The sequence below is a fragment of the Podarcis filfolensis genome, assembly GCF_964270895.1.
Source record: "Podarcis filfolensis genome assembly, chromosome: 2".
NCBI classification, from domain to species: Eukaryota; Metazoa; Chordata; class Lepidosauria; order Squamata; family Lacertidae; genus Podarcis; species Podarcis filfolensis.
The window spans coordinates 53,873,268-53,888,245 of NC_139605.1; the positions used below are offsets into that span (position 1 = coordinate 53,873,268).

A 14,978-nucleotide genomic window follows, 5' to 3' on the forward strand; every position below is an offset into this window, starting at 1 on the left:
CTCTTGGCCTTTTAATTATTGCTCTGGGTGTCTCAAAAATGCGCACATCCTAGGTTATTAATGTGAATCTGGGTGTCTTGCCCACACTAGACACTAATGCAAATAAAAAAGAGGCATTCAACCGCTTCAGTAAATGATTATCTTGCTTCTCAAGTCTGGATGCAATCTTCTCTGTAAACCAGTTTTGTCAGCTTGTTTTCTTATGGTTCTGTGTGCACTGGTAGATCTGTCATTAAAGGATCCAATTTATCGTCTGTGTGTTTGCATGTGTGTCTCCAGATCAAGCACCTGTGATCATCAGACTTAGCTTAAAAATGCATCATTATCCAGTCATTGTGATAGGTCAGCACAATATGGCAGTCTGAATGCCTGTTGGATTTCTGTGATTCTCTGCTGATAGGAGCAATTGCATTTGTTATCATTGGCAAAATCATAGTGAAGAAGTATACTGGGTGCAAGAGTATGAAGAGGGTTCTTAATGCAGAGCAGAAAACGGTGCCTGGCGGTTGCAGAAAACTGAACAGTAATAATGCTATGTGCTTTTCAAAAGAAGCTGTAAATACACTACAGTGTAAGACTGATTTTGATAGTTTATTTTCAGATAGCTTTTCCTGTGTTAATTTCAATTGTAATGATTCGGTGAATGATTCTGAAAAATGGGAAGGCGACATAACATTTACATGAGCAAATTATGTGGGAGTTAAGAATATTACTTCTCTAGAAAGAAGCTTCCATGCTTCTTGTTCCTTCTTCACTGCAGTTTCTTTCCTGAGTATGAATCAGACATTCAGCTGCTGAGACTGTGTGGTTGTCCAACACAGTGATATGACAACAGTGTTCAGGTGGGAAATTACTTGCTTGAAAGTGCCCCCCCCTCCCCTGATTTTATACCACAACAAAATGTGTATGGCTTTTTCATACAGAGGCATTTTCAATCAAATGTGAGAAAACCGTACCATTTAAGGATCCAAAATTTGGATTTGCCCTCAGTTTGAACGGTAGAGGAAGGCAAATAAGCCTCAAGGTTAATGCTCGATGTGAACATAACTTTAGGGAAGTAATTTTTAAAAACACTTTTTACCTTTGTCATATATCATTTTTATTAGTAACAAAATCAGTGGCCCAGCCCCCTTTAGATAACTTTGTTGCCATAGGGAGATAATGGTAATGGATGTAAAGGGAAGCTTAACTCCTATGTGTTTAGGGCTGGAATTCTGTGCACTCCTCCTTGAGATGAACAGCCTTGATAAACTCAATAGGATTTACTTCAGAGTAAATATGCATAGAATTGGGATTGTAAACACGAGCTGACTTTGAGCATATAGCTCCTTAATTGAAACTATAAATAACACATCTTGTCTGGGGGAGGCACTTCAGTCTGTGAGCCTGTGTTCCTCAGGCCATGGATTTGCCTGGTGAGTGATAAGATGCATTATAACTCTGAACACAAGATAAATTTAAATCTGCAATGGATGGAATTTGGTGTCGTTCAGTTACAAATGTTCCATCTGCGCAAACATTTCAGCTTGCCAGGTGCTCCCTGTGCTGTCCCAGGGTTCTCCTGACCTCCCCAGAGCCAATGGGGGGAAATGGGGGGGGGAATTGTACAAGAACCCTGATAGGGTTCATTAGGTATGATTCCTACCAATGTGCTATTGAATGAATCTGTTCCATATCTACATGTGTACATAATTTCTAATGTTCATTCATCAGCCAGTCATCTCTTACAGCCAGTTAAAAAAGAATAATAATAAAAAACCTACAGGAACCCAACATCAATTTGTTCTCATGGTTTGGACAGCTTCTCTGTGCTTCATCACAGATTAGTACTAGTGAACAAACTAATGGAGTGGGAAGGAAAATCAAGAAGGAAAGCATTCTCCAATAATACCATTCCCTGTGTTTGGGGTTGTAGGCCTTGTCTTGCAGACATTTCAATAAAGCTTTCCTGCAACTATTTTCTGTCCTCTTCTGGTTTGGGGCAGGCATCTTTTGGTGGTACAGTAAACATTTTAATGAAGTGTGGTCTTTAAAAGCCTTTTGTCCTATGTGTTTCAAAGCCAGTTGAATATGGTGAAGAGTTAGCTTTTCCACTGGACTCATATTGCAGCTGTCTTACCCCTGGTTCTGCTATTCTTGTTTCTGGCACTTGTTTCCTGGGGGAAAAGCACAACTGCTCTCAACAGCTTCCTCAAAAGATCAGACCAACGAGTTCCAGAATGAAATGGTTGTCTGAAATGGGGAATAGGAGAACGGTGACCTTATGGGTCACTTTGACTTGCGCTCAGCTGGTTTGTATTAGGGGAATGTTTTCCTTTGTTGTACAAAACCTACTGATTTGTGGGCAACCTCAGGTTTCTGTCATTCTCCCTGGTCAGAAATGGCAAGTTCACTGTTCATTTGTGTTGGCTGTATCTTCTTGTTCTTTCATTTTGATTATCTTCCTGCTTGGCCACCCATGAATGAGCATGTGACACTTAGCACCTGGAAACGGACCAGGCAGTCTTAGCTGACCAGGCTCCAGGGCTTCTATTTGTGCTCTGCTTGGATGGAACCAGATGGTCATTTGTGGAATTGCTTGCAAATTCCTGTGATTGAATAAGTTTCATTCATGGTCATTCCTCTCACCAGAAGAACTGCTAGCTTGGTGAGAAGATACAGTTTGCCCGAAGGCTGATTTATAATAATCAAGGGTGGAAAGCAACATCCTTGGGGAAGCAACTTCTATAACATACCTGTTTTCTAGCAAATGCTAGCAAATTAATGTCACAGCCACCTTTGTAGTTCTAAAGCTTCACATCCTTAATCTGGCAAATGTCATAATAAGAAACAAAACATGACAGATTGAGACCAAATGAAACAACTTGGATCTTTTCGCTGCAAATGTTAGGAAGTTTGCTCGCTTTTGTTTTCCTGCAACAGGCATTGCATAGACAGGCCTTCCCTAAGATGGAGGCCTCCAGCTTTTTTGTGCTTCAACTCCCATCAGTCCCAGCCAGCACAGCTGGTGATTGTAGTGCAAAAACATCTGGAGGGCACCAGGTTGGGGAAGGCTAATGTCAGCCAAGGCCTGCAAGTTAATAGTGGTCAGCTCCTGGGGCATGTCCTTTGGAACAGTGGGCAGCCAAGTCCACTGGGATTCCCCTCTTCTCCTCCTGTCATGTGTCCTCTGCACCATCTGCTCTGGAATGTTGGGGAAAACCCTGAGTACATTTTGGAGAATGCAGGGAGAGGAGAAGGGGGGAAGTTCCTTTGCACAAGGAGGAATTTTTCTGCTGATGGTAATGATCTGCTTTAAAGCTATATTGAATACCACCCAGTGTCTCCCTCCCACAAGCACAGTATATATATTACCATTTTGTTTTTGTGTTAGACACTATTCTCTCCTGCTTTGCTTTAAGCTGTTAAATTTTTTGTTTTACAAAAAACAAAATTTTGTTTTGTTTTGTTTTGTTTTAATTGTTCTTAATACATTTTTTTAAAATGTTGTATTTTATTTTCCATTTATGAGCCGCTTTGGGCACAATTTTGTGGTAAAGTGGCATACAAATAAGCTGGCAGCGACTTTTCCATCCACAAAATGGCGTGCAAAGTGACTTGCAGTATATAAAATGAAGGGCAAGAATAACAGTTTTTCAAAAAAACCCACACATGTTGGAAGCAACCCCACTCCTTGTACCAGTCCATTTGACAGCAGGATGCCTGTGGGAGCATCTGGTGACCTTTGGCCTTGGTAGGGGTGAGGAGATTGCCGCTGGGGTGTCTAACCAAGATTAGAGACAATTGCTGTTCTTGAAAGGACTGGAGCAGCTGTGGTTCTGTGCTGGCCCCACTAGCAAGCCAGCTGGCTTGATCTTCAGAGCTGACACAGTGTGGTGGATAGTGTCTGCAGCATGTCCTCTGCTCATTATTTTGTATTGTGACAGGCACCAGTTCTACCCATAGATGCTGCCTGGGGAAGAGAGCACGGGTTCTCGCAAGCCAGCTCTTCATTTATTAAATGTAGTGTTATTGTTTTAGTGCTTGCTGCCTGAGAGACAGCTCTTGGTGCCCTCCGCCCCCACCCACCCTGACCAGGAGAGAGTGACCGCAGGAAATCCTCTGATGTTTATTCCTATGCATAAGTATCACGACGCTCACTTACTTGCAATAACAGGTGAAAGCATGGGAAGCTCTTGTTTTCTAAGGTAAAGGCATGCTATGAATGACAGTTTCCTGCATTTGGTATTGGTTTGTTTCCTAGGCTTGCCAAAATCTTTCCACTTCTGTTCAGCTAGGTCATCCATTCCACTGGACAGGTCTAGGCAAAAATTAGCATAAATTATTTGGGGAGCTGTCATCACAGGCCTTGCTGTCCCAAGGAGGAACAACTCCTCTCCTTAGTGAATAACCTTCCTGAGTTTAAAGAGCACCGTATTTTTCGCTCTATAAGACACACCAGACCACAAGATGCACCTAGTTTTTGGAGGAGGAAAACAAGAAAAAAAATATTCTGAATCTAAGAAGCCAGAACAGCAGGAAGGATTGCTGCACAGTGAAAGCAACAATCCCTCTTGCTGTTCTGGCTTCTGGGATAGCTGCGCAGCCTGCATTCGCTCCATAAGACGCACACAGATTTCCCCTTACTTTTTAGGAGGGAAAAAATGAGTCTTATGGAGCAAAAAATACGGTATTTTCCCCTCTCCAGATCATTGCAGAGTTGGCTCTTGAAGACCTTGTCAGCCTCTGAATAGCATGCTGAGATGCATCTTACAGCTTGGGTGGCCAGGAAGACCCAAGCCAAGAATAAGAACATATGAGTTCCTCTTTTCAAAAAGTCAAAAGATGGCCCCTTTTCATTGGTAGGCATAAATCACATGGCTGAGGGGAATGAATGACCTCACACCCTCTCTTCCACAAGAATCCCTTGGTGTTGGGATGATGCGTAAATTGGATCATGTTGGGGAAAGCCATGCATATTTCAAATTCAGTGAGGTTACTGATGTTCACAGTAGCCCAGGGAGGAACTAGTTTAACATGCATGCCTTCCCCAAAGGAGTGTGTCAGATAATACTGCCCTGGCAGAGAACCTTCAGTTACCAGGCTGTTGGTGCTCATGTGCATTAGTGTTAGTGGGAAATGGACTAAAATAACACACCTTTTCCTACCAACAACAGGTTTTGAGCACAGCCAAGTGGGATGATCTAATTTGACAGTTTTGAACCCATTGCAAACAGTGACCATATGTTTGATAATAATAATAATGTCCAGAATAAACTGCTTTGTATCAAAAAACAGAAATTCAGAGATTGCAAATAAGGAATCATAATTAGTTCTGACACTTGAATCAACTCACAGAGTTCAACTTATTTTAAAAGAAGAATTTGAGGAATGCTTCAATTTACCCTCACCACCTCTTCCCATTGCATTATCTATCCGGCCCGTGTTTTCATCTCTGCAAAGCAAGGGTTAATCTGAAGCATAAATCCCCCTATTTTCTCTTGTGTCTCTGGGCTGTATAGCCAGGCTGCAGCTACCTAGGTTGTCTAAAAGCTTTCTGTTTAATGTTGAGTTCTCATGTGCTGGGCTTTCAGCTCTAAGCCTATTTCCATGGCTGAATGTTAACCCCCAGGGAACAATGCACACTGTGTCGTTGTGCGCTGGTCCTTGTCGCCGCATGTGCTTGTGGGTGCTGGAACGAATTGTCTTCAACAATCCGATTTGTTTGGGGGTTTGGCTGGCAATTGTAAGCGACTGAAGACAAGCAGCATGACTTGCTCATAGACCGAAAGCTGGACATTTTTACACTGTTGGCAAGTGGGAATTCTGGTTCAACTTCATGCTTCGTGTTGCAAAATGGTACCAGGAAATATTTGGAAAGTTGTGCTTGTTGAAGTTGAAATTTGTCACTGGGCTGCCAAAGCATTTCCTCCATCAAGTTTAGAAGTAATTAACTGCAACCTGACCAGCTGGATTACTTCCCGGTCTGAGGGGCTGGGATTGAGAGATCTTGTGAAGCTTCTGAACAGCTGTGCCATTGCAAACACCAGCTTGCAGATCTGAGCTTGTTAGTGAACGTGTTAATAGGATGCACAGTAAGAAGATCCCTCCTGCTAATAGTGAGGCTTAACTGGGGCAGAGAGTGACCCCCCACAGAGCTTTAACGATCCGTACATAATATATGATTGTGTGGATGGATCTTAGTGAAGAAACCTTATCTGCTTTCCCAGATTTTCTTCTCTGAAGGCATCTAAGAATTTTATAGTTGCACAGGCTACATGGGACAGAACAGCGGGTAACTGGCCCAGCTCTTTTCCAGTCATCTTGTGGCATTCTGCTGTATGGGACCAATTTTCTAGAATATTTGCATACCTTCCTGTTGTCAGAAATGTAATTACTGTGGGCATCAGTCCATGCCTGCATTCATGCCTTTTTAAAAAGTGTGTGTGTGTGTGTGTGTGTGTATGTATCATGGAGGACTTCGTCAAAAGCCTTACTGAAAGTATGCTTTGATAGTGTACTTTTATACATACCTACTCAGAAGTAAGACCCATTGAGTTTAATGGGATTTACTCCCACCTGTATATAGGATTGCAGCATAAGTGGCATGCATGAATTCACAGCCCCTATGAAAGAGTACTTGCAGCTGATCATGCATCAATCACCATCTTGTCATGTGACTACCTCATTAAGAGTTTCTTTTTGTCCCTAAGGCATTGAGTGTTGCTCACACTGTCTGTGCTATGTGTACGTTGATACACCAGTCCCTAAAGTTGTGAGCCCTTATTATAAAAACTTTTCACCTTCTGACCTCTGACCCCTTATGGTTGGATTGAAGTTAAGATCTCATTCCTTTCTCCACTTCCATAAGGGCTTAGCATTTTTTAATGAGAAGTAGAGATGAGAATGCAAATATTCAGGCCTGATCATAAAAACTATTAGATTGAAAGCAGCTTGCCAAAACCTTTGTGCCAGATGGGATGTCACTTTTGTACAGGGTGCAGATTTGTGACCTTTCTCCCTCTTGGATGAGAAATGGAATTGCTAATAGATATATTTTAGAAATGGTTACGTATGGACAAAGCAAATCCCTTGAGCTTCTACATTCTCTTCTCAGACTTACATAGGCATGTGGCATTTCCATTTGTGATATTTTTCTCTGCATCAGTAACCACTAGATTTCATAAAAGTCGGGATCCTGGAAAAATGGTTTTGTATTGCTAGAAAGAGCATTTTGTTACATTTCTTAATGGAGGACTGTTTTCTTAAAAGCTTTGTGCCTGTTTAATGCAGCTCTACAAATACCGGTAATTCTTTACTAGCCTACAAAAGTACTCACTAGCTGGTTTGCCCACAGGTTGCTGCTTTTTGCTACGCTGGGGACCTAAAAGGATTAACAACAACAACAACAACACATCTTATTTCTTTCCTGTAAAACAACTTTTCTTCCTGATTACTTGGAAGTGATTTGTAACTTGCCACTAGGTGCCGTGGTTCGAGTGTTGGACCAAGACTTGGGAGAACAGGGTTCAAAACCGCACACAGACATGAACCTAGTCACTGTCTTTTCTCAGCCTAGCCTACCTCACGGGGTTGTTGTGGGGATAAAATGAGGAGGGCGGAAACCGTGTACGCCACCCTGAGCTCCGCTTGGAGGAAAAAGTTGGGATATAAATGGAATCAATAACGTAAATCAATAAAATGCTTACAAGCCTGTATCTAATCTTTCATGGGCCATCTATATTTCTTAGAATTGCAGTTTATCATGCTACTTCTGCTTTCTCTTATGTATTAAATCTTCTGGCTCTCGAGGAACGTGGCTTCAAGCCAGATGGCATGAAACCTACCTGACGCTGCTGAAAGCAAATCTGTGCTGCTGTCTCTTTCTATTTTTCTAGGGGTGGAGGAAACTATAGCACTGCGTATCCCGCCCCCCCCCCCCCCGGGAGCAGTGCACAGCATTGTATTTTAATAGGAGCCTATGAGGTAATTCAAGTAGAATAGTTGTCTGCTAGCCGCCACCAGGCTCTGCTGCCTGCACCAAAGCCAAAGCAGCTCTGTGCAGCACATGTAGCCCTACCTGATGGCTGAGCCTCAGATTTCTGCAGCCTTTGGCGTTGTTGATTATGAGATATTGATACCACGGTGAAGAATCTGGCAGGCATCTACAGAATGGCTCTTGGGTGCCTGCGTGAACTTGGCAGGAATACAAATATTTATCATCTCCCCAGGGACTTTCTCTATCAGTCTCGTGAAGTTTCACACTATTTGGTGTATGTGTGGTCACTGGAAAGTCTCACGGGGGACCCGATGCTCAGTATCACATGTAGCTCTGTGCTTTTCATCTGTTTTAAGTCCTTTTGTCTTGGTTGTTACTCAGGGTTTAGCCAAGGTGGGGACTGGCTGGATCAATTTTTTTTAAAAAATCAAACCTGCTGGTTAAGACTAATGTGGCTTATAGTCACCAGATCTGTGGGATTAGGGATTTCCACTGTTGAAGTCCATCCTCTCCGATATGCAGCATGTAATGCACTTTGTATTTCAGAAATGGATGTGGTGTTCACTTTGTGCAGTAAGTCCAGGAAACTACCTTGGCATTCTTGGTGGCTGTCTCTCATAGCGGATCTCCTGTCCTGAAACTGTGTGCTTTTCCATTTTTTCTTTTTTGGAGCTCCGTAAAATAGTGAAAGCAGCACTAAGGGAATGGCATTTCGCCGTAGGCGTTGCACCACTCCTGTCTTGTGCAAATTTATTTTACTCCACTTCCCCCCCTCCTTGGGTTTGGCAACCATGTGACCATTGTGAACCCTAACTTAAACAAATCCAGGTAACTCTCCTAAACTAAGTGGAAAGCCTCGGTTTAAAACTAGGTTCTCAGAACAAGCCTGCCAGAGCTAGCAATTATCAGACCTAATGTTGAATCTGAGTGCCAGAGTCAAAGGCCTGTTCTCTTACAAGTCTTCTTTATTTTCTACAGGTGCAGGAGAGTCTGGGAAGAGCACAATCGTAAAACAGATGAAGTAAGCATTCTTCTTCGTTCATATATTGTAGGAGTTCTCTATGTTATGTTCACCGCTTTGTTGTGGTGGTATTTCAGCGGCTGCTTCCTGCATTCTTAACGGAATGATAAGCGTCATAATTAGCTGGTGGCCAACTGTAGCTTTGCACCATGCATGAGAAACCTGCGACTCTCCAGATGAGGCTACAGCTCCCATCATTCTTGACTAGTGACCATGTTGACTGTGGGCTGATGGGAGTTGTAGTTGAACAACATCTGGAAGGTCACAGGTTCCCCATTCCTGTGTATACACCCACCCACCCACCAGAATAGACACAGATTTTCGCTGTGCATACATAATACTATTTACTTCTTTCTTGCCATATTGGAATTATATTTTGCCTGATGCAGTCTTATTTTTCTATAGAACAGAGAGAGCGAAGATCCACTCTTAAAAATCAGTAGCAGCTACAAATGTGATCTTTAACTGTAGAGTGTTGTTGTTGTTAAATATTTATACCCCACCTTTTTCCTTGACGGGTCAATGCAACCTATGCAAATAAAAACAAGAGCCACTAAAAACATAGAAAAAACCCAAACAATTATACATGAATAGAATTAAAACTATATACACGTATACAGTCTGTTGAAAACATACAAACATTACAATAGAAACAGCACCAGCCCTTTAATTAAAAGCAGTCATTTCCCAAAAGCCTTTTGGAATAAGAAGGTGGTGGAAGCACACTTTTAGTAGCAGCAGCAGTACAGAATCCTCGTTGCATTTCCATTCAGCCTTTACCAGCTTTCCATTGTGGCACTTATTCTCCATAAGATCAGGAGGTGAGAAAACAAAATGTACTTGCTGCCGTTTACAACTCATTTGCTGTTTAGATTGTGCCTAATTTTGGATATGTGGCACAAACTCCTCAACCTGCTGTATTTTGAGAAATATGTGAACTTTTCAAAGTGAAAATGTAAATCTCCTGGTAGTTGAAGGGCAAGCTGCCTTTTAATATTTCAAGTAGATGACGATATTTTAAAAATGCATGTACCCACATATCTGAATGCCTCCTCCCAAATTGACTTGTCTGGGTGTTAAGATCTGCTGGGGAGACCCTGTTGACAGTGGAGAGACAGCCAACATAGAGAGCTTTGAATTCTGCCCCCTACTGACTTATCCTATAAACCTGGATCCCAGTTGGAACAGTTCCAGCAAGTAGGAAACTAAAGCATTAAGCCAAGGGAAAGATTACCCTTTCAGCCAACTCTCTGGGTGTTCTTGGGCATTGTCTAAAACCTTTCTCTGGCTGCGGAAAGAATAATTATTCTTTTGGCTGTCCATATAGATTAGCAAGAGACAACCCCTAATTTAAAAATTCTCTCTCTGTCTCTCTCTCTCTCCCTCCCTCCTCACTGTAAATGTATAATGCCAGCATATTGGGTCTTTGGCCTTTAGCAGTTACTGGAATTTCAAAAAGATAAACAGTCATCTGAACTGTTACATTTACAACAAACATTTTAATTTATATGATCTGCTCCTGTTGGTCATGGCTGGCAGAGGAATGAGACTAAGTCTATTAAGCTGGCCTCCTGTCATGGAATTGCGCTCAGCGTAGAGCAAGATGACCTGAGTTGTTGTCTTTTCTGTCGCGCTGGGTTTTGCTGGTTTGAAGCATTTCTATGATGCCCATCACAGCAGTATCCTAGAGCTGAGCCGGGCCAGTTGCAACTGGCCCCATTTCCCCGAGTAGATTCAGGCTTTGAACAATGTGGCCAGTTAGAAACTTTCTCTTTCACGCTGATTGAATTGAATTGTTGCCTCTGGCTAAATCGACAAGCAGATGGTCTATTTCTCAGCTGGTGTGCCTTTCAGAGCCTTCCTAGCAGCAGTGCAGCTACAGCAGACCACAAGTCAATTTCAGCTCTGCTATTAGGAAAATAGCCCAGGGAGGCAAAAGCTTGATCTCAATCTGCTGCTATTGTGAAGCCTGGGTTCCTAGCCTGGACTTGTGTGATTGCCATAGTTGATTGTTTTCTGGTTGAGAGAGAGCTGCTCTCTTGTTGTTGCTGCTGCTCACAGCTGTATTCCCATATTTCAGTTACCGTATTTTTCGCTCGATAACACGCACCTGACCATAACACGCACATCGTTTTTAGAGGAGGAAAACAAGGGAAAAAACATTCTGAATGAAACAGTGGATGTATCATTTTTGTGCTTCATGCTGTGGCCACAGACATGTGATCTGATGGTGAATTTGGGGTGACCCAATGCAAAAATCCTGAGAATCCCTGTGGATCCATGCTTTGTAACCACGTTTTTGCACCATTGCAGCCCCAGGCAACAGTGGGTGTGTGATTTTGGGGGGGGCAGGCTGTAGCCATGGACATGCTATGTGCTCTGATGGTGAATTTGGGGTGACCCAATGCAAAGATCCTGAGGATCCATGTTTTGTAACCACGTTTTTGCACCATTGCAGCCCCAGGCAACAGTGGGTGCGTGATTTGGGGGGGGGCAGGCTGTAGCCATGGACATGCTATGTGATCTGATGGTGAATTTGGGGTGACCCAATGCAAAGATCCTGAGGATCCATGTGGATCCATGCTTTTTAACCACATTTTAAGTGGGGAAGGAAGGAAAAATACAGAATGGACAAGGAGCACGAGAGGGGTGTGCAGAGAAGCAGCTGGCTAAGAATGCAGGAGAGGGGTATAACGGGAGGGAGGAAAGGAAGGCAAAAGTTTTCCCTCACCTACCCACCCAAGCCAGCCAGCTCTCTCTCTCTCTCTCTCTCTCTCTCTCTCTCTCTCTCTCTCTCTCTCTCCCTCCTGCATGTTTTCAGCAGCACCGGAGCACAGAGACGACACTCTGCTTGCCTGGAGGGGAGGGGCTTTCCCTGCTCTTTGTTCCGTTTGAGCAAACACAGCAAGGAAACAGAGGAGGGTGGGCAGTAAGACCCTGAGGCAGAATGCAGGAAAGCAGCCACTTCCTCTTTTCAGGTTTCCCTTCTCCGAGACGCGCGATTTGATTTTTGCCTGATTTTTTTTGCCATTTGGCTCCAGGGACCACACATTCGCTCAATAACACGCACAGACATTTCCCCTTCCTTTTTAGGAGAAAAAATCTGCGTGTTATAGAGGGAAAAATACGGTAGTTGTGTCCAGGGCAGCTGGACAGCAGCAATAAATACCAAAATAATCAAATTCAGTAATAAAAAGCAATAAATATAAAGTGAGGTTAAAACACAGCAAAGGAGTAGGTGAAATACTAATAAAACAATACAAATGGTGGTAGAAACAATATGCCGGAAAGAAAGAAAAATATTTATCTCACATGGTTAAGGCCTGTCTGAACATACTCCTGTGAAAAGCCATCAATGGAGGGGCAAGGCAGACATGTCTAGGGAGTGCATTTCACAATCTGGGAGCAGCCACGGAAAATGCCCCCCTCCATCCCCATGAAGCGATACTCAGAAATTGGCTGGCCCATGTGGGTTTTTTTGTAAGGTATTTACTATTGAGCAGACATTCCTTCAGTTATCCTGTTCCTAAGCTTAGAGCTATTTAGGTCATAAACAGCAATTTTAGTTGTGTGTGGAAATGAACCAGAAACTAGTGTAGCTGTTTTAAGAAGGAAATTACAAAATCTGGTTAACTGTCTGGCTTCCGCATTCTCCACCAGCTGAAGTTTCTGGACATTTCAGAGGCAGTTAGCTCTCTGGATGGTTAGTGTGGGTGTGGCAAGCAAGAGCCATTATCACAGTTCAGGGGGCAGTTTCCAGCCAAGGAAAAGCATTCGAGGAGGTTTGGAGCAGGGCCAGTGAGAGGTGTTGCCTGCAGACATGTCCTGCAAAGCGTCCTCTGAGCTCAGGACACTTCTCCTGAGCCTGGGGTTCCCAACCCCTAACTTAACAGTGTAGTTGTCTCTATGCTACTATTAGTGAGCTGTGTCAGATAACCTGCTTGCATTATTTTATCATCACTACCCTCTCCCACAAATAGGGGGAAGTAACCCCCAGAACCCACCCAGACACTTCTACAAATCGAAGGCAAAGCAAGTTTCTGAAATGGGTTGAGTTGGGAATTTGTCACGTAAGCGGAATGTGTCCTTCAGCATATTCTGAATTTAACTGAATTTTTCCTTCTCTCCACTTGCTCTTATGCTGTAGTATTGTCGCATGGGGCACCCACTGCTAGGGCTTCTTTTAGCACAAATATTTTATGAGAAGGAATGCAGCAAAAATTTGAAATCCATTGCAGGCCTCTTGCATTTGACATGCTGACATTTTGGATTGTTCTCTTCTTTTCCAGGATTATCCATGAGGATGGATACTCAGAAGAGGAGTGCCGACAGTACAAAGCAGTGGTTTACAGCAACACCATTCAGTCCATAATGGCTATCATCAAAGCGATGGGGAACCTGCAGATCGATTTTGGGGACCCTGCCAGAGCAGTGAGTTTCCTTCCCTCCCTCCTTCTTGCTAACTGGCTCTCTCTAATCATATTAGTAGACCTCAAAATCCTTCCTGACATCTACACCCAGTACTGAAATTGAAAAGTGTGCTTGTTCCCTTCAAATGGGGCATCCCAGGGGTCCTGAGGTATGAGGCATTCGTCCCCATCATCCCTCCCCTCTGTCTTTTTTTAAAATCAAATCAGAGAATTAGTCAGAAGACACTTACTGTGCGTACACGAATTGACTGCTTCATTTGTGTTGCAGAATTTGACTTTTCACACCCAGACATAGAACTTGGGTGACTTTGATGCAAAGTCCTCTGACAGTGTGCCAACACTTTGTTAAGTTGTTAACGTCTTGAATGAAGCATATTGGTTACAATGAAAATGTAGTCGTGTTCGTCTGTTGCAGCAAGAGCAACAAAGAGTCTTGTGGCACCTTCTAACTCGTTTATTAAGGCTTTTGTGGATTAGACACTACTTCATCAGATGCACAAATTGTCTTATCCTGAGTTCAGGTATATGGACACATGGTTACGCTCCACCCCCCCCCAAACTTTAGATAACATTTTGTGCATCTCATGAAGCTGGTCCACAAAAAAGCTTGTGCCATAATTAACTCATTCATCTTTAAAATGCGACAATACTCTGTTGCTTTTCGCATTTGATTGGGTTCATCTGTCTGTGCTGTCAGAATGGCTCAAGTCAGCAGAGCTACAACAGAAACAATGCTGTTAATCAGCAGAAGGGGAAATGTAGCGAGTGTGGACATCTCATAAATAACTATAGATTACAGATCAGAATGGTGGAAAGCTAAAGTGAGCTTGTAACAACAGGCTGTTGGTCATCACCTCAATCCAGGCAAACTCACATTGGGTGCCCTTTTGCATTTATCTTTGTACACGGACCACTTAGTCAGTCTAAAAGCAGCGAAGGGCAGCAACGTAGCTCTTTGTGGTTCTGGACGACTTCCTAAGTATTAATCATAATGTACACAAACAGAAAGCTGTTCATTGTCTGAATTCTGTTTTTTGCTCTCCCAAGCAATTCCCCACAGAATCCCCCTGGATAAGAACTTGTCCATAAACAATATGGAGGAAGGATGTGATGACACATCCTTTGAAAGGGGTGTGCGCGCACACATGATGTAATGTTGCAATTTTTAAAAGGTTATAGCAGTTTGCAACCGACCTGTAACCTAAGCAACTGAGTGGAGCCATGAGCAGCAGAGGGGAGGGGGGGGATTCGCAGTGTGTTGACTGGAGTAGATGAAAGGAGAGGCCTTGGAATAGGGCTGTGCTGTATATGCAGCTGAACGTTTGTGAGAGGTTGCTGCTGAAAGGGCAGCTCTTTTAGCAATCTGTATATAAGGAGCCTTGAGAATCGGCTTGAATTCCTCTCCACAGTCGTTCTCAGGTCCAAAAAGGTTGCAAGACTCTACTGCTCTAATGTTTCTTCTGAGTATGAAATGTTATATTCTCTCTCTCACCCCACCCCACCAAAAAAAAAAACCCCTGTGGAATCTTGTCACAGTGGAAAACTGTAT

At 43.1% G+C, this 14,978-nt stretch overlaps 1 protein-coding gene across 3 annotated transcripts in view; it reads left to right on the top strand.

Moving 5' to 3' along the window:
- The window catches only part of GNAI2 (G protein subunit alpha i2), a 120,467-nt gene that overhangs the window by 61,550 nt on the left and 43,939 nt on the right, over nt 1-14,978 (top strand). For 2 of the 3 annotated variants that reach the window (XM_083603523.1, XM_083603524.1), the window contains exons 2-3: nt 8,957-8,999; nt 13,289-13,430. In XM_083603523.1, the coding sequence (XP_083459649.1) occupies nt 8,957-8,999; nt 13,289-13,430 (185 nt within the window). Of the gene's footprint in view, nt 1-8,956; nt 11,085-12,132; nt 12,300-13,288; nt 13,431-14,978 lie in introns of those variants that run through there. The other variant, XR_014545480.1, reaches the window with a different exon arrangement.